Source organism: Erpetoichthys calabaricus, chromosome 1, assembly GCF_900747795.2.
Source record: "Erpetoichthys calabaricus chromosome 1, fErpCal1.3, whole genome shotgun sequence".
In the NCBI taxonomy this organism is placed as follows: Eukaryota; Metazoa; Chordata; class Cladistia; order Polypteriformes; family Polypteridae; genus Erpetoichthys; species Erpetoichthys calabaricus.
The window spans coordinates 228172698-228199999 of record NC_041394.2 but is presented as its reverse complement, the minus strand read 5'-3'; the positions used below and the strand labels follow the sequence as shown (position 1 = coordinate 228199999).

At 35.3% G+C, this 27302-nt stretch overlaps 1 protein-coding gene across 5 annotated transcripts in view; it reads right to left on the bottom strand.

Moving 5' to 3' along the window:
- Positions 1-27302, bottom strand: part of celsr1a (cadherin EGF LAG seven-pass G-type receptor 1a) — a 238322-nt gene that overhangs the window by 135445 nt on the left and 75575 nt on the right. For all 5 annotated transcript variants that reach the window (XM_051934936.1, XM_051934931.1, XM_028812174.2 and 2 more), the window contains exon 2: positions 1158-1796. In XM_051934936.1, the coding sequence (XP_051790896.1) occupies positions 1158-1796 (639 nt within the window). The remainder of the gene's footprint in view (positions 1-1157; positions 1797-27302) is intronic.

The window sequence follows — 27302 nt, the reverse complement described above, 5'->3', positions numbered from 1 at the left end:
GTTGGATAGAGCAAGTGATGTTTCTTTCCATCTCTGCCCTGTTGGCACTATTCTAAGTCTTGTTTAGCTTCCAGCATTGACGGCAATTTGGCTTTTGCAGTGTCAGAAAGAGGACTGAAAAACAACACATTACAGAAAACAATACATTATTACGTTAAGATATTACTTTGGCTCAGACCCAACCTACATTTTAAAAAATTTTGACCACACCTGAACACACAAAACACAACTCCTAAAATTATATGGGTGTATTTTTTGCAAGGAATTAATGCACCCAACCTGGTGCAGAACTTTGCTTTATGTTATTGCTAGGACTAAAGAACAAATGTCGACACTAATGAAGCCTGATATTTAAAAGATAAATAATAAAAATCAAAACTTCTGCACTGACCTAGTACAGCAATAGATGCATGCTTAATGCTTTGGTTTTTCCTTTAGATCCTCTTTTATTGTTTCTTTGTTCTCCCAATGGGCATTGCCCTTCACTTATGAACTCTTTAACAAATATGCTGTGACTATCTATAACATGGACATTACTGTGATTGAATGCATGTCTTTTCTACTTACACACTCCAAAGTTAATGTAAGTTTTTGACGATTTTAATATTTAGTGTTAGCCTAGCTTTTCATTTGTGCTCAAGTCACTGGGAAGACTTCATAAGTAAGTAGAGGGTACAGAGGGTGAAAAAAATATGCAAGTTGGTGGAACTGCTATCAAAGTAAAATTGAAACAGTAAAATAATTTGTAAGTAAAGTTGTACAGAATGTTTCTTCATTTTAAGATAATAGAGTTTGCAAATTCGCCAGTGCTTTTTAGTGGGAGATTTTGAAATTGTGTATAGCCCGATCTGCTCAGTATATCTTAACAAAAACTGAACCGTCTGTATAGATTTCCTTAAAGAATAAATGGGTCACATTTCACCAAAATTCACCAGTGGGTGGCTAAGTTGTTTCAGGCAGACAGACAGACAGACAGACAGACATTACTATTGCAATAGGTACATCTCACATTATATAAGAATGAACCTAATAAAATGAGTCTGATGGACTGAACAGTTTCTTCTTGTTAGCAAAATTTCTTATGTTCTTACATAAATTGAATAATGTTTTTCATAAAGTCAACAGAAATAAGCACATGCAATAAAGTAAGCACTCACCTGTAAAATCTTCTAAACATTCACAGGTATAGCCCCCTTCCCTACTCTTGCAGCGACCATTGTTCTTGCAAGGATTGGAATAGCAGAGATCTATTTCAGTCTCACAGTAGTCTCCAGTAAATCCAGGGGGGCACCTGCATCGCAAGCCATTAATAGGATGAATGGGGCGAAACAAAACAGTGTTGGAGCTGATGAAAGGAGCGGAACTGTCAAACTTGAGAACTGAGACACATTTCATGTAGTTCTCACATGGCTCCCGTAAACAAATGTTGTCATCAAAAGGCAGCACTCTTTGGGTGGATATCATAGTGAGGAGAGTTCGATTTAGGTAAATCTGCTCCTGGAGATCTTCTGAGGGGAAAAACTCATTACGAAGTCCACCAGGCAGCAAAGCAGAGAAGGTGACATTTAAGATATTTGTATGAACATCAGTGTCATTCTGAATATTGAAGATAAAAATACCATCTTTGGTAGTAGACAGAACAGCAGCGACACCTTCCACAAAAAGTGAGAGGAGAGGTGAAAGGAATTTCTCCTGAGACATGTTCTCCAACCGCACCGTGATGCTGTTGGTTAGCATATCATCTGTGATGATGGTCACACGTAGTGTACACCAAGCTGTTACTTCATGGACACCATCTGCAAAACACAAAGATCAGTACAAACTATAATTAGGTAAGAGAAGAAGGCATCACTCTTGTAAAGACCAAACATTATACATAAAGGCAAAATATAAAGAAACTAAAGTTTTAATTATACTGTTGTTTTTAAATTTTCACATCTGTATGTAACAGAAATAAAAAAAGCTGTATCTTACATATCATCTAAAAATATAACACAACCAAGACGACAAAATAAAATATTAAAAAATACAACACCAAGAAGAAGCAATCGGGTCTAAAGCCTGTTTCAAAGTGTTACTTGAACTGGAATGTATTCCTGTCTGTAATTTGAAAGATCCTTCCTAAAGAAAGTTAACCCAAATTGGAACCAATTCATGTTATGTGTTAAGAGAGGCAAGACACAAAAAGTGCACCTTGCTTAAGTTTCATATTTTTCCTTTATTACTACCAAATTCTTTTAAAGAATATTTCCAAAAACTAAGCAACACACAGCCAAAGAATGATTTCCATTCAAGTAAAGAAACAGATATCTGTAAACCTTTTCAAGTATTGCATATGCAGTTCATATCTAAAACAGTGTTTGAATCAACATTAGACTCTGATTAATTAAAAAAAAAACTTGGCTTCAAAAACATGTACAGCTTAAATACACGAGGAAGAGACTAACTAAACAATACATTTAAAGTATACTGACACCCTTGCAGTCATAGTTTTTCACGGTGTCAGATGGTACTGAGTAACTTTTTTCATTAAAAAATGCATAGTCAAAAATTTGCAGTAGTAAATTAAGTCATTAAGGAAGTGATTTTTGTTTTCACAGCACTGTTTCCAATAAATATTTTTTGAAAAGACTGTTGGGAGAACAAAGTTCACCTACTTTAAGAAAATGTATTATGAAACTTTAGATGTGATTCAGTTTAATGTATGTAAGATTCCAGCAGTTGATTGAAACTTGAGGTGGACTAACAGTGTGAAAGGAGTCTCAACAAAAAAAAATGTTAAAACTGAAAATCTTGAGAAGGCCATGATTATGTTTCTGCCGTTCGTTTGCTGAAAAATTCAGACCAATTCAAATAATTAAGAACAAATGTACTTGAAAGCCCATGGGCTATACAATAAATACAAATACAATATAGCTAAATGACAAGTAGAACAATCATAAAACACAAAGAAGAGATCAAAATAAAAAAAGCATAATGCAGTATGCAAACAAAGTAATACAGTGTGTGTATACATGTTTCCGCCCAGATTCCAGCTATCCTAAGTCAGATATATATTGAAATGGATTTAAACAATGTTAGGCTTAACAACTGCTATTTTTATTATTCAGTCAGTCATTTTCCAACTTGCTATATCCTAACACAGGGTCACAGGATTTTTTATTATTTCTTGTGCCAAATTCAAACTACAAAACTACAAGTGTTTTATCACTAAAAAGAAATGGGGGAGATTAAATAATTAAAATAACTTTCTATTTCAGTTACATAAACACATTAATCATGCAACCAATATAATGATTTTATGTTTGTCCTCTAAAAATATTGGGAAGATTTTAATAAATAAATAAAAATAAACATCCAATATAAAGCAGAAATAGAAATGAAATCTGGGGTTTGTACTTACATACTGCACATCAACACCAACAAGACACAAGTCACTAAGATTTGTCGACTTTAAAATTGATGCATTTCAGTAGCAGGTTTTGTTCCAATATAGACAGAGAACGAGGCATTCCTAAAACTCTTGATCTAGTGAAGCAGTTGCACACTATTAGGTTCTTGCATTATCTAAAATGTGCATTAGTCAAGTCAAGAAAGATGTGTGTGTAATACATTTCCAAGTTGGATTAGTGAACACTTCCCACAGACAGATGAGGAATGTATTTTATAAAAAGTTGATTTTCATTTATGATCTAAAAATCTTATTGAAACGTTTCATTCTCAAAGCTGTCCCAATATTATCTAGCTTTGCACAGTTTGATAAAGACTGTCATATTTTGCAGATAATATGTGTATCTTTATACCTTCTAGAAAGTATAGTTTGAACAGTGGATAGATACTGAAGAAAACTTAAAAGATTATAACTGAAGCACAGCAGTTCATAGAAAACAAATACATTGTCAATATACAAATTGCTTATACTTAATTCCAAGAGGATTCCTTGTTTTAAATATTTTGTAATTTGATATGTTTGAAATATTATTGTCTTGCATGATTGCAATCGACAGAAACATCTCACCCTTAAAATGTCTCCTGCATTAGTACAATATTCCAAAGTTAACTCACGCTTATCTACGTATTTTTTGCTTTGCTTACAAAGTGAATATAAAGATATTTTCCAAAATGTCTGATTAAATCAGTTCAACCCATTAAATAACTAAAAGAAACTTAGCTCTATTCTTGGTTAATTTATTACTTTATAGTCAGACCAACAGTTTCTATAGCAATTAGCACCACTGATCTTCTCTTTACAAATATCCAGATCAGCAGTTGTTCTAATTTTCACCCAGAATCAATTTGCCACAACAATTTGCTAAACAGTGCACAGTCTGTTACTTTATGAAAGAACATAAAGGTATTTGCTATATTTAAGTTGGAAAAAAGTTCATAACTATGCATTACCATCCATCTGTCCCTTTATCAACTTACACATCCATCTTCTGGTAATGCGGGCCTTGGCCCAAGCAGTATCAGGAGCAAGGCATGAACAAAACCTGGGGTTGGACCAAAATAAGGTCCCAAATAAACCAAGATATATTTTTGTATTGTGTGAGGAAACTGAAGTAATTGGAAGCTTAAGCAGACATAGGGAGGTTATGCAAACTACAGATGGCTGGTTATTCAGATCAGGGCTAACCACTGCACGACCTCTTAGCATTGCACAATTTCAAAAATAAATCCATAGTTGGAGAGCTGGGAGTCTTAAAGTTTACATTCTGGGCAGTGGTGTATCTGTCATACCAAATCATTCCAAGTGTTAGGAAGAGATAAACAGTTTTGATAATGAAGCTTAAACTCAATCTGATTTTGACTAAGTTACAATGCAGGCATCAGAGACAACAATACCGTTCCACCATGTGTTTACTTGGACTGTCACTTTTAGTTGTGGAATGCCAGCAGGGGAGGAAAAAAACTTAGGATTTCATACCACCTCCTATAGCAGAAAGAAGCTGGAAGCTTTAGAATAACTGTCGTACTATTGTGCCCAAGCTGTTTAAAAGATCTTTGTTACAGCCATTCAGAACTTGTGTGTGAACAGTTCATGCTGACACAGTATACGTGAGAAAAAAAATAGCATCTGGAAAGTACCATTATTTTTAAAAGGAACAGCAAAATGTAGATGGAGAGGAAGACGGACTGCTACAAAAATATTTCTTTTGAAATGTACATTTTGTTATTATAACTTTCATTTACTGATATAAGTTTAACAAAGATAGCATTAATTAACATTATATCAGATAAAAATGTATGAAACAAATAGTAACTTAATGTTAAGTTGCATGAAGTAAATATAAGGTTTAATTTATTCTACATATAAAGGGGTGACCCACAAGATGAAGTGGTACAGCACAGGTACTCTGTTTTAGTTAACTGCAGAGGCTTAATCTGGTGCTGGTTGCTAATTCTGTGAACTCTTAGTTATATTAGTTTACTTTTTTTTTTTACACCAGTTTCTACATGCTTAGGTAGATGATATAATGCCTTCACACAGACAAAAGGACAATGTGAATGAACTATGCAGCATTTTGATGACTGATGTTTATTATGAATACGCAATGTGCTTATTCAGGACATTTATTCCGTTTTAAACTTTTTTAAAAAGTGGACTCAGTGAGATATGTACAGGTGCAAATACAGCTCATGTTTTTGTGCGTTTTTTTACTTTCAAAAATCTGTTTTGGTAAAAACAAATAAATATTGATCTGATTTAAACTTAAAACATAACTTACAAATGTACTTAAGTTGAAGTAAACAGTCATAATCTGAGTACAGGGGACAGACACAACTCTGTTTAAGACAAAAGATTTTTTGAAGCTTTATTATTATATACTGTACGTAAGGCTTCTCATATTGCCATTATGCCATGCCTCACACCACTTAGAAGCCAATCTCAATTACCAGTCTTTAAGTAAAATTCAGTCCAAAGCTTCACATGTACATATTAAAAAGCTTAAATAAGCAGGGAAGCGTTATGGCTAGCGTGATGTGAACCACTGATAACAACAAAACCCTTTTGACTCGGACTGATCGACACACATAATCTAGTTTGCTCTCCAGACATTCTCGGAATGAGTGCAATAAAGATGAGGCTGCCCGGTGAATGTCTAAGACTATAGCACGACGTGTGATTGGAAGCCTCCTTCCACACGTGGTATAAGAAGCCCTTTGGTCCAAAACTGAAATAGAGATCTGTGGACTAACAAAGCTTTTATCAAGTCAATACAACACCCCTTTGAAATGTAAAAATTAACCTATGTGTCTAAACACAAACAGATGAATACTAACAGACTATGCAATCAACACGATTGACATACAACCAAACAAAAATTAAATGTTGAATCAACAATAGTAATATATTATATATATATATATATATATATATATATATATATATATATATATATATATATATATATATATGTAGTATGTATGTCCAAGCAAGCACTAAAGCTGTTTCTTCATTATGCTATGACCCTTCAAGGCAGACGATGTATAACTGTCATCTAGGATAATGGCCAGCGAAGACTACGGCAAGGAACAGAGAGCATATTCTTTACTAAGCTAAGCCAAAATTTGCCATCTATGGCAAAATGCAACGAGGCTAGCAAAGGAATGTCTTTATCCTGCTAGCAATCACACAGTACTAATACTTCAGAAGCAGTCCTAGGTGTAATAGTTCAACAGCAAACCAGGAATGTGATGTACCCAGAGTAGCCAAAGAGCAAAACAGTGAAACAGTCTTATAACTCTGGAGAAAAAACCCTGGCCCTGTAAGAAATTCCCAAATTGAACTCCCATGTCAGGTGCAAACAGTCCATTGAGCTTAATGGAAGGAGAACAAGTGGAGCAAATACAAGAAGGGGTCAATTTCTGGTTAAATTCAAAAAACACTATCATGCACTGTGGCTCAAACTGGGCATAAAAATGATTACTGTATTGTATTATGTTGATTCCCCCTGTCATGTATTTATTTCTACATGTCTGACTAACATGCAGCAATCTTTTAATGAAGTCATTGCATCGTCCATTAAAGCACAAATGCAATTTTAAAGTCATTAATTGTGAATTACCAAAAAAAAAAAAAAGCATATTTATTCACTACGCTCCTGGGAGATACCAATAATGACAGACAACATACGTATTATTATTTCTCTGTTTTGTAATGCATATTTCAGATAAAATACAAAATAAGCAGATTAATTTGGGAATTAGATAAATAGCAGCACCTGAAAGATCACTCAAAATCAGAAGTAATCAGGTATTAACAATCAGAAAAATATCACATTTGTATATCTGTTTGGAAAAGTTACTAGCAAATTTTTGCTGGAGAAAGAATTTAAGTCAAAAACGTGGCAAAAGTAAAAAGTATCCAATTGGCACAGAGCTTAAAACAACAGCTCTGTGTTAAAAAGAGAAGTCAAGAAATGTCAGCAGCTCTTATATCCAGACAGCATGCGCAGGACTCCCTCACAGAGATAAGAAAGCTTCTTTCTCAGCTTGCCATGTTTAGACGTATCTGAAGGTCAATTACCACAGCATTAGATAATCTCAACAATTTACAGTATGTGTAAAACTGCCTTTCAGAAGGGGGGACTAAAACAGCTGCAATACTCAGCCCCCATGACACTGAGCTGGCATTTGCTGTATGCCATGAATTTTATTGATTGTTTTCTTGGCGCTGTTCAGTTCAGATGTCCACTGTGACCATTTGGTTTGCTATTTATAAAGATGACTGGGTGATTCAATTGAAGGAGAGGCCAGGTACATTAATACTGTTAAAGAAGAAAATCTGTTCTTTACATTATTTTTAGGAACTGTACTTATTGACAGTAGAAATGTCCTTGAGTATATGAAAGCCACTACATAAATAAAACTTATTATTATTATTATTATTAGTAGTAGTAGTAGTAGTAAGGAGAAACATAGTGCAACAGTAAATATCAGCCAGGACAATCTGGGTTTTAGGAGTGTACTGTGCATCTTTTTTTTTAAACTATTCAGAATTACACTTACAATGCATGGGTTTACTTTAATAATGCTGCATTGAAATAAATAAAGATTAACATATAATTCAAACAACTGATCAACAGAACACTTTCCAAAATGCTAAATCCAATTAGTATGGCTTGGGCTGGGATCCTGTCTTAGCAGCATCATGCATAAGGCAGAAATAGTTCTGGACAGGGCATCAGCTAATCATAGATATCTGTCATGTACACATTGCAGTCACTTAGGGTCAACTTAGAATTGGCAATAAACGTGACTGCCACAGATTTGGAGCTTTGATCCTAGGATGTTTGATCAACGTTTCATTAATGCTAACTGCTCTGCCATCCATAAACTGTCAATATTTACTTAATGTTGTGGCATTCACATGAATGTACCATATTTAAAATTTGAAGCACAAACAGGTTAAACAAATTCTTTCTGTCACTTGGTTAGTCAAGTTGTGAAAGCTCAACTTGGAGCATTATGGTCTCCAATTCAACTCCTCCAGTTTTCTTTAACTGCTTTAACAAGGTTGGGTGCACAGACACGCTCTAAATGGCTTTATTTTTTAATATACAGACCCTAAAAAAGAATAGCATTTTTCAATAATAAACAGTATAACAACGCCTTTGAACACTATAAGCAAGCCAAGTAAAAACACCCAGAGGCCCAGACCTTTTCAAGATATACCTGTTCTTGCTTGACTTGCCTGTTTATCAGCCCTTTTTTATATGAAGAACATTGCGGCTTAAGACTATGTAAAAACACAGACACTTTACAATATTCAAAACAGGCAAAAACAAAATCTTAACGCATAATAAACCCTTTATTTGGGTGTAATCTTTTTGTTGCCAGTTTATTTATATGTGAAAGCTATTACTTTTTCTCAACTGCTCAAAGGCTGTCAATTTCAAGAATAATTGTTTTCGCAAAGAGGCATATTATATGAGAGTAATAAAATGATTGTATGTACAGTGCTTAAAACGACTCCTGTTGCTTCTAAATTATTTAGAGGTAAAAGGAGACGCATGTCTGAGTAGCTGTCTCTGTTCCACCTTGAACACACATAGTACGTTGTCTCTAAAAGAGAAACTCTCTATAACAGTGTTTACAAGATATATACACAAGCTTCAGAACCCAACCTTTATAAGTTTTCCTCAAGCAAAAAGAAAAGTTATTAAACTAAATAAAGTACTTTGAAAGAGTGAATAATCTAACATTTACAAAAATAATTAAGAACTTGTTTTATTATCTAAATCTCTGACCCTGTAATATACAATGTAAGAAGACTTCAGAAAAAGTACTGAAGGACGGACTTATTCACCCACATTAATAACAGCAAAAGAAAAAACTAAACAAAATTCATTTCAAATACTAACAGCACTTACAAACACTTTTAGTGTTAAGGAATGCCAATAATTGTATTAAGTAACTGAAGTCAGGAAGGTTGCACTTCAGCATTTAATCTACCCGCCACTCCTGCTTGTCTTAACGGCTGCCCTATTAGACCCTTTCATCTCTGCTCAGTGACTGGTTGAATTGAATTTCAATTCTCTCCTTAACAAAGGCTTTTTCTTTCACCTGCAGATTCAAATTTTTGAATCAAAACATGGCACAAAAAGGAAACTAGCACATAACAAAGAATGGAGTATATCACTTTCCTTTTCCTAAAACAGTATGTATCCAATTTATTTACAGTACTCTCAGATTTTACTCATTATTATTTTCATACATATTTATGTCATATATACTATTTTTACTCCTTAATGATATTTGTTATGACGATCTTTATTGCATATTTGTATGGTATGGACAACACTATATAACAAGTAACACCTTTAACATTTTAATATACAGTGGATTGAGAAAGTATTTGTTCTGCACATTTTATTCTGTCCTATATTTAATTTTAAATTGACAAATCTACACTTAATAAATATAAACATGTTTTCAGAAAGGTTTGCAAATTTATTAAAAATGAAAAACTGAAATCTCTCGCTTACTTATGTAAGTATTAAGACACTTTACTGCGGTCCTTCAAATTGTGGTCAGGTGCATCTGGTTTGCTTTAATAATCCTTGAGATGTGCCTAGAACTCGACTGGACATTATTTAGAAAGGAACACACAGAGTACATAAGGTCCCATAATTTACACAGTTCTATCCTTAGAATGAATAGAGCTCTTTGTATATTTACAATATGATAATATTTTTTACAAATAAACTGACAAGCAACTTTTACCGTATTGTTTTGGTGTAAGTCTAATTTCTTAAGAAAGTTTCTAATGTTATCCATTTTTAAGTACTTAATTTTAGACATAAATAATACCTTATGCACCTCTCTGGCCATATAATAATAATAATTAATAATAATTCTTTGCATTTATATAGCGCTTTTCTCACTACTCAAAGCGCTCAGCAATTGCAGGTTAAGGACCTTGCTGAAGGGCCCAACAGAGCAGAGTCCCTATTGGCATTTACGGGATTCGAACCGGCAACCTTCCGATTGCCAGTGCAGATCCCTAGCCTCAGAGCCACCACTCCGCATCCTCACTAGATTAAAGCATATTAGTGAAAAACAATCTTCACCATCTCATACCATATTGGTTGATCACTAATACCCCTGTATTTAGCACATGAAGCTTATTTTTTTCCTTAATTGCTTCCATCAGTTTACCCCATAATATACAACAGGGGTAGGTAATGTCGGTCCTGGAGAGCTGCAGTGGCAGCAGGTTTTTGTTCCAACCAAGTTTCTTAATGAGCAGTCAATTACTGCTGATGAAGAACTTATTGCTTAAGTGATAGTTTGATGCTTCATTTTAGTGGTCTCGCTTGTTAAGTTTTCCCTCCCTTAGCTGGTTATTCCAATCTTAAACAGCTGCATTCAGTGTGTTAATGACTCCTTATTAGCAATAAGATGTCAATGACAAAGTGGCAAGTAGTTCTTCATCTAGCTTGTTTCCATGTGTGTTCATCATGCACTTTTTGATTTGATTTAATAAAACACTTAATAGAAAAATGTGACAGACTGAAAATGATCAGTTTTAGGCTTCAAATCATGTGAATGATACTCTTGGAAAGGAAAAAATCTACAAAATAAGAACTAAACACTGTAGACTAACAAGCCATAAAATTAAATAAGGTCTGAGATTGACAATCATTGGTTTCTAATGAAGCAATTGGGTTAGGACAAAAACCTGCAGCCACTGAGGCTCTCAAGGACCGACTTTGCCTACCCCTGGTACAGTATGTAAGCATACTGATCTAAACTTGTTAAATTTACTTGATTGTCTTTTTTCTATGTGTGCAGTGATTTTTAGAAAAAAAAAAATGTTTCAAGGGTTTTTATATGCACTTACTACTTTCCTTAACACCTGTTATGTTGTCCTAGTGGTTTATTTGATTTCAGCTTTTTTTTTTTTTTTTTTTTTAAAAAAAACCTTATAGTCTCTCTCTACAATTTCCAAAACCTTGAGTTTCTCCTCTAGCTGCTGGGATTGTATTGGCCTCCTCGCATGTGAAAACTTTTGAAAAATGTGAGGTTAGAATAATTGCTGTTCCATTATCTGTATAATTAATGTTGCCTATACTGTTCTTAATGCACTTTCTTCTTGACTATATTACTTTATTAGTGAAATACTGCTTGGATCATCTTTTGCATTTTTTTTTTGCAATATTCTCTCCAAAATCTTTTTAGCTTTCTCAACATCCATTGCTCTCATAAGACCCATGGTTAGTGCTTATGTCAGTTGTCTTGTATACACTGTACACATTTTTTTCCTTTTTAATTTCTTTTCAAGCTCCTTATTTATTCAGTGAAACGTGGAAAGTCCTGCAGTTTCCTAATGTTTCTAAATTTTTGGATGAACTTGTCGTGCACAGTATGTAAAACAGTTTTAAACCTCCTCCACTGTTTCTTGGCTATCTCCACACTTAAAAGTTTATCCCAGTTTATGCCTTTTAGATTTTGTAGCAACTTCCGAAAATTTGCTGACTAAAATTAACTTCTAGTAGTGCGTTACTTTTTATGTACAAGTCATAAACTTTGTCAAAACAAACTGCCCTAATCTTCCATCAGTATCTTTACCTGAATATATTTGATCTAGTACTGATTTATGTATTTTGAAACTTTACTAATTTCTCAGAGAGTGCCCTTAGTCAAAAGGGTTCAATTAAATATCTCTGACAAGAAACAGAACTCAATTACTTGATGTAGAAAATAAACTCTTCTTCAGTTTATGTGAAGAATGGTGTAACTTGGCTTAAACTCTGCATCAAACACCTCTTTAAAATTTAGATGATCTAAAATCTAGCAGGAATAGAATCCTAACAGTCAATGATGTTATGTTGCACCAACCTCAGTAGGACATACAGTGCATCCGGAAAGTATTCACAGCGCCTCACTTTTTCCACATTTTGTTATGTTACAGCCTTATTCCAAAATGGATTACATTCATTTTTTTTCCTCAGAATTCTACACACAACACCCCATAATGACAATGTGAAAAAAGTTTACTTGAGGTTTTTGCAAATTTATTAAAAATAAAAAAATTGAGAAAGCACATGTACATAAGTATTCACAGCCTTTGCCAAAATTGAGCTCCAGTGCATCCTGTTTCCCCTGATCATCCTTGAGATGTTTCTGCAGCTTAATTGGAGTCCACCTGTGGTAAATTCAGTTGATTGGACATGATTTGGAAAGGCACACACCTGTCTATATAAGGTCCCACAGTTGACAGTTCATGTCAGAGCACAAACCAAGCATGAAGTCAAAGGAATTGTCTGCAGACCTCCGAGACAGGATTGTCTCGAGGCACAAATCTGGGGAAGGTTACAGAAAAATTCCTGCTGCTTTGAAGGTCCCAATGAGCACAGTGGCCTCCATCATCTGTAAGTGGAAGAAGTTCGAAACCACCAGGACTCTTCCTAGAGCTGGCCGGCCATCTAAACTAAGCGATCGGGGGAGAAGGGCCTTAGTCAGGGAGGTGACCAAGAACCTGATGGTCACTCTGTCAGAGCTCCAGAGGTCCTCTGTGGAGAGAGGAGGACCTTCCAGAAGGACAACCATCTCTGCAGCAATCCACCAATCAGGCCTGTACGGTAGAGTGGCCAGACTGAAGCCACTCCTTAGTAAAAGGCACATGGCAGCCCGCCTGGAGTTTGCCAAAAGGCACCTGAAGGACTCTCAGACCATGAGAAAGAAAATTCTCTGGTCTGATGAGACAAAGATTGAACTCATGTTTGGAGGAAACCAGGGACCGTTCATCACCAGGCCAATACCATCCCTACAGTGAAGCATGGTGGTGGCAGCATCATGCTGTGGGGATGTTTTTCAGCGGCAGGAACTGGGAGACTAGTCAGGATAAAGGGAAAGATGACTGCAGCAATGTACAGAGACATCCTGGATGAAAACCTGCTCCAGAGCACTCTTGACCTCAGACTGGGGCGACGGTTCATCTTTCAGCAGGACAACGACCCTAAGCACACAGCCAAGATATCAAAGGAGTGGCTTCAGGACAACTCTGTGAATGTCCTTGAGTGGGCCAGGCAGAGCCCAGACTTGAATCCAATTGAACATCTCTGGAGAGATCTTAAAATGGCTGTGCACTGACGCTTCCCATCCAACCTGATGGAGCTTGAGAGGTGCTGCAAAGAAGAATGGGCGAAACTGGCCAAGGATAGGTGTGCCAAGCTTGTGGCATCATATTCAACAAGACTTGAGACTGTAATTGCTGCCAAAGGTGTATCGACAAAGTATTGAGCAAAGGCTGTGAATACTTATGTACAAGTGATTTCTCAGTTTTTTTATTTTTAATAAATTTGCAAAAATCTCAAGTAAACTTTTTTCACGTTGTCATTATGGGGTGTTGTGTGCAGAATTCTGAGGAAAAAAATGAATTCAATCCATTTTGGAATAAGGCTGTAACATAACAAAATGTGGAAAAAGTGATGTGCTGTGAATACTTTCCGGATGCACTGTATGTTTTAGGTCTCTTCCACATTAAGAATATTCTGTGGTTAAATATTTGCTTATTTAATGCTGATAGTATTGAATTCATAATTGTCCCTGATCCCCACAGTATTAGTCTAATCTATAATAATAGCAGATGAGGTAAGATTATACAACAATAAATCTAGTGTAATATACTACACTGCACTGTGTATGTGTCAATTTATCTTAACTGGAAGTATTCTAACCCACCCTCGAAAACTTGATGAAACAGCTTGAAAAAATTGCATTTCTTAAAAGAAAAAATATACATTTTCAGAATTTAAAAAAAAATTAATGTTGCTCTAAGATACCCAGACAAGCCTCTGTCTTTGTTTTGTTATCTTTAGGTATCATAACATACATGAGGAATTATCTTACATTAGTTTTTGGTCTAAGTGTGTCTATGAACAGGATAGGCTGGAGTGTTAGGTGTTGACTACAGTTTTAACTTATGTTCATTTTCTGGAATTTCATACTTTGGGTTTGTACTCTTAAATGAAATATGTTTTATTGGACATGGTGTACTTTTAAACTTATCAAAATTAAATAGAAAACAAAAAAATGGTTATTTAAAAATGAAAGTTGGGATCCTAGTTTTTATTTTAATATGCATCAGGAGTCTCACACTCATTTTCTAGAGGGCCACAGAGGCTGCAAGTATTAATTTCAGTGACTTTTTTTTAATTAGAAACTATTTATTGCTGACAACTGAACATTTGTTGCTTTAATTCTACTTCAGACTTAGCACCATTAATTGCTATTTTACTCTTAATTAGAAGCATTCAGGATCTTTAATTGCTTGTATTTTTATTTGACTCTGGGCAATTTACAGAAATAACAGGATGCAGATGACAAGTAAAACAGCAGCTATCAAATGAATTTGGTTCTGCATCCACCTGCACATACTCATCATCATCTGTTTCAATGAAATGTTTGAAAAGGAACAATAAAAAAAACACAGAAAGGACTAAAAAAAAATCAGCTTGCATAAAACATTCTGATAATGTTCTTAAAAATGGATAAATCCATAGTATTAGAATTGTTGGTATTTCGCATAAAAAGTCACTTTATTAAATTAAATGTTTTGTTAACAGAAAGGACTGGATTTAGAAATTGACTACAGCAAATACCTGCACCCAATGGGTCTGTCAAAGACCTTAGTTTGAGACCCCTGATATACAGGGTGCTACAATTAAGGGGACAGTGTGGCAGTTGTGTACAACATTGCACATGAGATGCTGGAAGTGCCTTATTTCTACACAGAAAAAGTAAATCAAGTGATAGTCAGTATTAAGATCTCACTTAACAGATTTCTTAGGACTCTGAATTGTGGCAAAAGATGCAAAGCTCAGGTGGTTTTTTACTTAAAAGATTGTTTGTTCACCAAAGGGATTTTTTTTCAGTAGATCTCATTAAGGTTTGAATAATACTTTTCCAAAGTACACACCATATAACAGTGCTCCTCTGAATTAAAAAAAAATAATAATTTGAAAAGCATTACTCTATTCATGCCCTGGTGAGCTTTACATTGTTACTTTTCTGAGGTTTACATTGGTTACGCAATAATTTGTATTAACTTTTTTAATGTGGTCATTTTATAATACAGTGTTAATATAGTACTGTATATAGAACTGTCTAATCTCTTAACAAGTACTGTATTTAAGTAATCAGCCACCAGTTATTTCCAAGTACATTAAATTATAAAATACTAAAAGGCAGCAAATAAAAGCACCAGCTCAGAAATAAATGTATATAATATTGTAAGTCTAACATTTGGATACAGTATTTTATAAAAATTGTAAAGATTTGTAGTTTAGATAGACAGACAGACAGACAGATAGATAAATAGATAGATAGATAAGAATAGAAAAAAAAGAGATTAGGGATACACAAAGAACAGCACATGAATCATCAGCAGCACACTACTTAGCCATCAAAATGTTTCAAGGAGAAATACGGGAAGTAGTATTGGCATTGGCAGAAAGTATGCATTGCGTTAGTCTAAATGGTTTTGATGGGTCTCCATATGGACAAACGCTCAATGTGTAAATCATGTATGCCATAAAGAGAGAATAATAACTGTGTTATCAGATTACTCAGAAAATCAAAAAAGTGCAAATAAAAGGCAGCCAAAATACAACACTGTAGAAATATGTATGCCATTTTAACATAAAAATAAAAGGGACTTAGGCTGACAGTCACAGACACTACCCTGAGGAGAATAAAAGTAATCCTACTGAAAAAGCCACCATACCTTACATATCCACAGTCAAAATTAAGATTTTCAAAACATTTCCTGCTGTAAGAGCCCACTGTGATGAATGGTGAGAAGTAAATCTCAAAACTACACACCACATTCTAAAATAATTGAGGAACTTCTGTGTCTTTCATTTAATTAGTTAGTATACAGCTATACAAGTTACTAGTTTATTGTTTTATGCCATGGGATGCAACAAACCATAGTTTTACCAACTGAGCGCCTTTTTATGTACAAAAGTGAATAAAGCCATTTTAATGTCTCTGTCAGACTACCAAATTATACCAACTTATCTTGTTTTATCTTAGGATAAAAACCTGAACAAAATTAACTGTAGAAATCATTAGTTTGGGTGTTTCACAATTAAATTTGAAGAGCGTTAATTCTGTTTTATATAGTGCTGCAAAAAAAATAAAACATGAAGGCTACAAAGAAGTCATGATAACAGCTATTTTATATAATCAAGAGACTCAACCTGAAAGAAATGGCTACAGAAGGACAACCAGGGCAAAAATTCCACACTGACTAACTCTTTTCTCTCTGCAGCAGACAGCCCTTTTCCAGAAAGTACTGTTGGTATAATCTGCTATTATACAGCAGCTAGCACTCATCCCATTTAGTATCCAAAAATCACACTTCAGACAGGGAGCTTGTTTTTCTTTCTGTGTAAATGAAGCTGTCTACATGAGATTTTGCCAGGTGATTTGCATTTTTTAATAACCCTTCACACTTCAAAGTGCAAATCTGTTCTAAAGAGCTGTAGATTGAACAGAGTCTCTTGTGAGAATGACTGATTAAGAACCATGCTGCTGTATATTAGGGATACTCCAAGTGGGAAGGAAAAAAGTCAGTTGGTCATTTTCTAACCCGCGTAGCCCTGAACAGGATCACGAAGGGTGCTGGAGCCTATCCCAGCTAGCATAGCGCACAAGGCAGGAACAAACCCTGGATACCAGGGATACCAGTCCATCGCTGGATTGGAGTCAGGTGTAACATTCTATAAGGCAGCTGCTTTTAGCACATTTTCCTTGAGACAATTAGACATGACTTATCAACCATCTTATATTACTCATACAGCAGCACAAGAAGGCACTGCAGCAAAATTTAATTCTCAATACTTGTACATCTCCCTCAGTTTCAAATTAAAAAAATAACTAATTAATACATTGTTCAGGACACTGAACGATCTGTATCTTTTCTACTGATATTGACTGATATGCTTATGATGCACTGAACTAATTATGGAATGGGTAGTACTGTCCTGTCTTTTTATTTCTTTACACTATTATAATATTTGTGCAAAAAATAAAGCCAATATAATAAATGAGAATTTTCAAATAGGAAATGAATTCATTGCATATAGCACCATTATACATAACGCTGTATACTTGTATAAAGAACATTATATGGCTAAAAGAACAAAAATTTTGTTACACAATTGGAAACCAGTTAAAAAAAAAAAATCACAAGAGTACACTAACAGTAAATGACTGGCTGATTGAACATGGTGCCATTGAGGATTTAAAATCCTGAAAATTAAGACCATAATAACTGAAAAAACATAATTTGCTACATCTCTGTTGAGTAAGACAAAAGTTGAAATGCATTATATACTGTATTTTATAAATGTGCACACTACATTGCCGGAGAGACAAGAAGTTCAATACACCTACCCGGATGGGCCACTTCAAACTGGGACCCGAATGCTGCTGTCTAACTGACCCTGCCTCAGCACCACACCAGTTCTGATCCTCAACAGTCCTGACCCCACTGTCTCTCCGATGGTTTTGACTCCCTTTTATAATGCAAGCAGCCTTCCAATGGGTGGCTGTAGCAGAGCTACTCCCGCAGAGAGCAGAAAGGACTTCTGTTTGTTGTTTCAATGTTTGTGTCAAGTTTTTTTTATGGTGGCTGGAGTGCCAATCTTGCCACCAGCTCTCATGACTTCTCTGTCCATGTGGAATATCCCAAGATTTCACGAGATCCCCTCAAAGTTGCTGGATATCATGGCCGGCCTGTACACTGGTACTGTGAGTGCTGTGCAGAGTGGAGGCAGATCCTCTGCATTTTTCCCAGTTAAGCGTCAGTGCTTTTATTTTGAAATCCAAACAGAAAAGTGCAAGCAGTGCAGTGCATAAAAATCTTTCATCAATAAGTAATCTGACAAAACCAGTGAGATAAAATCCAGAGTTAAGAGGTTGGCTGTCCTACTATCTTCCATCTTGCTTCCCTGGCATACTTCTAATCCTTTCAGTGTTTCCAAAGATTGACAATCTGTTACACTGACTCAAAGATGGATATGGACAACCACTCCATTTAAGATGATGTATTATGGGAGTATCCTCTATAACCTCTTCCCTAGTACTGCAGCTTTTAAATCTGAGGTCACACGTTGGCATACTGTATAAGGAAAGTCTTCCTGGAAGACAACTGTTTGGAGCTGAGCCTGCAAGTACTAGCAGCAAATATCAGAAGAGATAGATATGTTAAATAATAACAAGATGCATTATAATAAACTAAATGTATACAGGGTTTAAAGAGTATTCTAAGCTTACAAATATACAGTAGTCCATATATTATACAAATAATTTTATGCACCATAAATCTGCAGGATATCTGAATATTTGTGGCCAGTGTGTTAGTTATCATCTCACTAATATCTTAAGCAAAACTTACATAACACGGATATTGCACATACTGTAGATGTTCACTTTATATTTTGAAAACACTGATTTTATTATTGTTGAATGAAAAAATATGAGTGCTCACAACTGTTAGTTTTCTTTTATCATATGTAATCTTTTTAGCAGTGTGTAATGTTATGAAATAACAGGAAAGCAAGTGAAAGTACAGTAATCCCTCCTCCATCGCGGGGGTTGCGTTCCAGAGCCACCCGCGAAATAAGAAAATCCGCGAAGTAGAAACCATATGTTTATATGGTTATTTTTATATTGTCATGCTTGGGTCACAGATTTGCGCAGAAACACAGGAGGTTGTAGAGAGACAGGAACGTTATTCAAACACTGCAAACAAACATTTGTCTCTTTTTCAAAAGTTTAAACTGTGCTCCATGACAAGACAGAGATGACAGTTCTGTCTCACAATTAAAAGAATGCAAACATATCTTCCTCTTCAAAGGAGTGCTCGTCAGGAGCAGAGTCTGTCAGAAAGACAGAGTAAAGCAAACAAATCAATAGGGCTGTTTGGCTTTTAAGTATGCGAAGTACCGCCGGTACAAAGCTGTTGAAGGTGGCAGCTCACACCCCCTCCGTCAGGAGCAGGGAGAGAGAGAGAGACAGAGAAAAACAAAGTCAAAAATCAATACGTGCCCTTTGAGCTTTTAAGTATGCGAAGCACCGTGCAGCATGTCGCTTCAGGAAGCAGCTGCACACAGAAGGTAGCAACGTGAAGATAATCTTTCAGCATTTTTAGACGAGCGTCCGTATCGTCTAGGTGTGCGAACAGCCCCCCTGCTCACACCCCCTATGTCAGGATCAGAGAAAGTCAGCGCAAGAGAGAGAGAAAAGTAATTTGGGTAGCTTCTCAGCCATCTGCCAATAGCGTCCCTTGTATGAAATCAACTGGGCAAACCAACTGAGGAAGCATGTACCAGAAATTAAAAGACCCATTGTCCTCAGAAATCCGCGAACCAGCAAAAAATCCACGATATATATTTAAATATGCTTACATATAAAATCCGCGATAGAGTGAAGCCGCGAAAGGCGAAGCGCGATATAGTGAGGGATCACTGTACTTCAAGTGAAATTCATAATGAACAGTTTTTTAAAATGTACATTTGAATTGTACATCCTTTGTAAAAAAAAAAAAAAGAAAAAAGTGCTAAAGCATAAAGCATGTAGGCTGTCATTAACTACATTGAATGCAATGCTGCAGGAAATGTGCATTATCACCTGTGGATGCTTACGACTATGCCATGTCATGAGTGATGAAAGAAAATTGAGATTCTTTGTCTGAACTGCATTATTAACTGACAAAAGTTTGATGAAGGGGATTTTTATTAGAAAGTGGAATTAGATCACTGGAGTAAATATGCTGTAATATACTGTAGCTATCGTTACATAAATTACATCAGTATCTGTACATTCTTTTTGGAAGCTGTACAAACTACACAGTATTTGCTTCACCTCAAGTTCAAAGACATCACGGAAGTTTTTGTGAATATCGCTGAACTTGATGAAATGCATTGGTGTCAATGGGGAAGGACTAACTGAACAAAATATGACTGAATTATAATGGTGCAATCATCTTTGAAGTGCCCCTGAGGGCTAGGGAAATGTCAGCCAAATATACTGGATGGCTTATCATGGCCAAAAAGGTGACCTGAGCTGTGTGGCAGCAGGGCCAACAACTGCGCCACGTGCCTCTGTGAGATTAAAGAAAGAACACTGTCAGACACACAATCATATATTTCATCAAAACGATGTGGAAATGCCGAAATCATAGTCAAAAGTCCAAAAAAATATGTAGGTCTTTGAAAGGCAGAAAATTCAAAGTGGTGTGTCATGATTGAAACTGCTGGCTCGTTCTAGTTTTTAAAGTCGTGCGGAATGCTCTCCAAACTGTCTGTGCTGATGCTTTGAAACATCTTGTAAATCATAATAAATATTTTGTTAGTCTTCTGTGTTTGGGGGGTGAGGAGTGTCAAGGTTCCTTCAAGGTTTGTTTCTTATCTCCATGTTGCTAATTACATATGCATATACGGCACATGTCTCCTTCTCTTATACTGACATGGAACTTGAAGATCAACCTGCACGTTTGGCAACAAGCACAGGTAACTCATTATTTATGCAGTATATGTTTCATAAAAATAAAATTTTGAAAACCTGCATTATTTACTTACTTATTCTACCACTAAGTTCCACAGAGTCTGCAATGCAACTGATCAGCACTATATACTTGAGCGGGTGGTCTCATTCAATGTTGGCTGTTACAGCCCCTAGGGATGTCGCACTGGCCTCACAAAGCATTATGGGTGCTGGGGAAAAAAGGCTTAATTATCAGTAAATAATTCGATAAACATGGGCAAGCATGAACATATCAAATTTGCTGCAAATAACACATAAGTGAAATTTGCTGATCAACACTACTAAATAATACACAAAAAATGTGTATACAGAGATAGATTTATTTTTACAAAATATCAATCTGCATAATGCCAGCCAGTCAAATTTGAAATGTGATACCGTAGATACAAATTGAACACTGGTAAGAGTGACAGAGTTTAATGTTTTGGTCAGTTACAATGCAAAGTAGAAAATTTTTTTCTTTCTGATGAACTTTGTAGTGTATAGAAGTTTCTTGCTTTTACATTCATGCTGTTAGTTTTTCTGTACCTCATTTTATACAGTATGTGGTAGGCAAGCCATGCATATAAAGCATGTTACATTTTCTTTCTTGTCATTTATGTTTTGCTGTACTGTTTGTAATTTATTATGATAAAACCCTTTGAATTTCTGTAAACATTTCTGAGGTGTGAAAAACACTCTGAAAGCTAAAACACTCCAGGGCTGAAAATTATAACTTTAGTTGAATTACAGAAATGTGACAAAGCTACTAAATATGAGCATGCAAGCACAGCGTATTCCTGGATATGCATGTTACAATTAACAGTGAACCAAAAAAAAAACTTTTCTGTAAATACCATGCCAAGGAAGGAGAGCATGTATAATAGGATAGCTGTTTCTAATATTTCGCAAGACTCTTTTTTATTCTCAAAAAAAGCAGGTTTTCACAGCAGATACAGCACAAAGATGCTAATAACAAGACATATTTCTTAGGGAAAGGGTGTGTATTGCTGTTATGTTTTAGTTGTTTGCGGTCTGCCAAGCTTTCTGCATGTATCTACTTGAGAACAGAACTTCAGTTAAATAGCAGCAGTTAACACATGGAGGCTAGGTATTCCAAGTGTCATTTCATGCTTTTTAGTATTAAAAAAAGAACACTGAGAATGTGTCTCGCCAACTTTTCAAGTGCAGCAATTTAGTGTCCAAGAAAAGCTCTTCTGGATGTCAAACATACTGACAAATGTTATTACTGTATATCTTAAATGGTACTGGAAAGTAATGATTACACAAACTGTGCCATTCTACATATAGCAATAGAAAATCAAACTGCTGCAGTCACATAGTCAGCAGAATCATAATTAAACAAGCTAAAGCTTATCGTACAAGATAAGTAACATCTGTGTTTTAAAGCAGAATCTTTCAAACTCAGTGTCTGAGAATTTCATAATTTAGATCTAATTCCTGACTTAAAGAGGACTTCCTATTTAAAAACTGCTGGTTTCCATCTGTAGTTAAAGTAACCAGTAGAACAGGCTTTACTATTATCTTAACTAAGTGCTACCAGTTTGCACAAATGATAAACAAGTTAACCTGAAAATGATGATTCAAATTTTGTTTTTGTAAACTCTTCAGTTGTGTAAGGTCTATAATTAAATAAGGAACACACAAACCCCATAAATTATTGCTTTCACTTGTGACCACTGGGCATGTGTTCTTCCCAATCATTCATGCAATGAAATTGTATTACTGCACTCAAAAATATAACTCATTTAAAGTTCTGCAGATATGTACCTTTACTCTGTTTACATGAAAAACCTAGTGGTGTTCAATAATGGGAACCTCCTCCATACACTACTAAAGTTTTTTTTTCTTTCTTGCAAATACCATGTTAGCTTAATAAACATCAAACTCCTCCAACCCAGTGCAACTGGTAGCCCAGGTCTGTGGCTAGGCCCTCACACTGCTCTAAAACAATAAAAGCACTAAAACAAACCCAATCAATAAAAAAGCCCCTTCTACAAACAAAACAACAAAAGAATAAGAACTTTAAAAAGGACAATAAAACCAGTACAATAAATAAATAGTCCATTAAAAGCTCAAAACTCTAAAAAGATCTCTTCAGGCTTGTGTGGGTGGGTTCGTAAAACTCAGTCTGCAACCAAACCCGCTTACTGTTTCTTCTTCCACTCTTCATTCCTCACCGCTACAGGCTCATCCCACCACTGCCACCACATGTAACAGTCCAGGTTGGCTCTATACTCCCTGTCGCTTACAGGAGCCTCTTCAACCTGTAACCGTCAATAGTCATACACTGAGATTAGCTGGGCAAATGAGGATTCACATATTCAGCAAAAGGTTGGTGCATAAGCGTCAGTGCTTTTATTTTAAAATCCAAACAGAAAAGTGCAAGCAGTGCATAAAAATCTTTCATCAATAAGTAATCTGACAAAACCAGTGTGATAAAATCCAGAGTTAAGAGGTTGGCTGTCCTCCTATCTTCCATCTTGCTTCCCTGGCATAGTTCTAATCCTTTCAGTGTTTCCAAAGATTGACAATCTGTTACACTGACTGGGAACACCAAATCGTCTGCAGCCTTGAGCTTTCTCGATGCCTTTTCATGGGAGATGGTTGAAAACAAGTATGTACTATGAGGATACAAACAGCAATTTTGTTGATATTTCACAACTTGTCATTATTTTAAATGCTTGCTAAAAATGCAGCTAAACTGCTAGAGGTGTATGTAATGGATATGACACACCCTACAAGAAAAACTAATTACAGTTATTAATTACCATAAAGTAGATAATTCAGCAGGAGGTGAATGTGGTGAGCAGTGCAGAATCTTCCACATTTTAAGGAGTCTGACTATTTTCACAATCACAAGAACACTTGGAAATATTTTACATTTTGGCAAGTATTTATTGTATTTATGTTTATTTATCTTTTTCAGGTAATATGCTTATTTCTGCTATAGCATGGAGAACCCAGCCATGGCCAAACTGTTTGCCAAAAGATACTGTATACTAAAAATGTATTACAAGAACAGCTTCCTCTCAAAATCAAAAGAAAAGATGCACTACTTGCTGGTGCTTATGGAGTGTTCAAAGTCACACAGTGTTTGCTGAGCAGAGCTTACTGACTTGCTTTGACCAACATCTTTTGATTGGTTGCCAGCAGGCTTGTGATCGACTGTACACGGTGCTTGAAGGTCTGGCTATTTTAAGAATAGTTCACAACTCTACTCAGCCCACTTTGCACCACTGTGGAAATAAAACAAAAATAACCCCTATAAACCTAAAATAAATCTTTCAATTAATACATGTATTGTATAAATAAGTAGTTGGCAAAGTTAATGTAAAATCATTTAAACATCCTAATATAAATTGTTTATCCCAAATGAGTGTTAGTTAGTATTGAGTAAGAGCCAATCTCATTACTCACTGCTACTTGAATTCTTGTGCCGTTTATTTCAAGGTGCACCTACGCATGTTTAGCAGTACTTCAGCCAAGAAAACAGACAGCCTATGCTCACTCAACACTACATTCATTTAGACTAAAATTCATTAACTATTTTAGAAGGCCAAGACAATAGAATAAAAAGTGACACTTGCTGTGCCTCATGGTTCCGATTTTATTGCTTCGTATGCAATGAAACACTCCATATTTGCTTGTTTATACTTTATATGTTTCACATTTTAAAAAGGCCAAAAGTTACAAATGCAACAACTTTGCCAAGGAATAAGTTTGCTGCCATAGAGACACATAAAAGTCATTCAAAATGCTTCACAGAGTGGAAAGTCCATTTAGTGCCAGCAATTTGGCCTGAATGCTTAAATAATTTATTCCTAAACATTCTTTCCTTCTTTTATTATTTGGGTTAGACAGAAGACATTTACAAATCATGTGGTTAGAACAAACTAATAAAATTATAGCTTGAACCTTAGATTTGAGTTTCTGCCTCCAAAACGTTTGCTACAAATGCATACTAACAAGCCTAGGAGTACAGCTGAATGAAGAAAACTTAAAGATGTATAAAAGAGTGCATTTAGAAAATACCAATTAGGATTTCAATGGTCACTGAAATTCAAATTGGGGTTAAAGGCAAACAGTGATTGCAGAGAGGTCCGACTGAACAAATGAACTGAAATTCAACACGGTTCCTACAGACGAACGACCAGCTCATAGTTTATACAGTCTTTTCTTGAACAGCTTGAAATTTACAATGAAATGAAACCGATGCTAGCCTTCATTTGCTAGGCTCTTTATAAGGATATAAGACCCAATTAAAGCACAAAACCCTTCAATTAATCTCTTTTCTTCACATTTAGATGCAATTCAAATAATGCAAAATCTAGCCAGAAAAATACCTTTACTTTTACAGGCTTCATTCACATTTTAAATAGCCTGTCAAGACAATACAAGCTATCCCTACTCCAACCAGCTATGCTTAAAAGACTGCAAGCCCGCAGAATGCTTCTTCAGAGGTAACCAAGTATTAGTTAATCATCTGGAAAGGTACAAGCAACTACTGTGTTTATACTCAATGAAGCTAAAACATAGTAAGGAATCTGTTCATTTAAGTCATGCGCCTAAATGCAACTAAAATGATGGCACTATTACATTTTCAGCAGAGCAAAAACAAGCCCAGAATTTGGGCACTGCATTGCTCTTTTTTACTTGAAGTATTCCATCCATCCATTCATTGTCTGAATAAGCTTAATCCAATTTTAGAGCTGTGTGGGACCAAAGCCTATCTTGACAACACGTGGTGCACTGCAGAAACCAAGTGTGGGGCACACATCCACTCCACAACATTCTAATGCACACATCAATATTACTGTACTACATACAATGAGAATTTAGAGAAAATAAATAAATAAACATGCATGTCGTAAGAATCTGTTTTCACTGCTGGTTGTTTAACCAGTGGTATGCAGTGGGGCATAATTAGCAGCACTACTGTCCTACAAAAATGCAATGAAAAAGAAAAATATATATATTTTATAGCACAGTCCTGAATTCAGCTAATATAAATTTTAGGGCCATTTTGTGGCACAAAACAAAGGCACACACAAACAAAACAGAAACCAATACACACTGTAATTCATTTCTCTGAATACTTACGAGAAATGCAGTCAGAGTGATGACAAGACAAACTCCACAGCATAACAATGTGAACAAACATAATATTATCAATATGCTGTTAATTATGGTAAATGATATGCTCCATGACAAGCTAAAAGTTAGACTTTGATAGGACTGAAAAAAATGCTCAAACCAATAAGGATCAATTGAAAAACAAATAATTTTCCTAACAATTTGACATTTGAATCCTTAAGTAATATTTTGTTCAAAAATAAACACATACTACAGGAATAAAAGTTTCAGTTGCCTGTAATATAGCAGTTGATATTAATGCTATTCTCTTTGGTTAAAGCAGACTGAGGAATATAAATGAATGCAAAAACATCTACAAAAAAATAGGGAAAATAGTTGAAAATTCAACTCAAAAAAGTAAAGAAAACATTCTTTTCTAACAAAAACAGGTTTAAACATAAAAATGGACTGACTGGAAAGAGATGCTGCAAACAAAGACAAAAATGAATTTGAATTAGAAGGGATGGAACTGAGGATTACAGCAAGCATCGAGGTCCAGAGGCAATATGAAGTGCAGAAGAAAAAAAGACAATGAAAAAAATTTTAAAAAGCAAAAATGACAATGTCAGGTGTGAAAGATTTACCAAAACCTAGCACTGCACTAAGCAATATATACCATAAACATGTTATAACAACTCATGACAGAAAAAAAATGAAAAAATATTACTATACCATAATAAAAACAAATAAATAGAAAAGGAAGGCAGTGTGATGGGAGTGACTGAGTCTTCAGACCTCAAACTCTGAGGTTGTGGGTTCAAATCCCCCTACTGACACTGTGTGACCATGAGTAAGTCATTTGACCTGTCTGTGGTCCAATTGCAATACCGAAAAAGAAATGTAACAATTAAGTATAAAGGAAAAGCTGCAGGAATGAGGACAATATTATACGTGAGATTACATAGGATTCCTTGCTTTAAGAAAAATAACAAATAGTGTTCACTAAAGGAAAACTGAGTTGTGTAATCAATTAATAAGCTATATCTGTCACTAAATAAACCTAAAAATTATGATAAAGAGAGGAACAGTAACCAGAAAGAAAAATGTTATAGGGTGAAATATGATGGATGTCCCTTGTCACTAGTTCTGTTTGTTGTTAT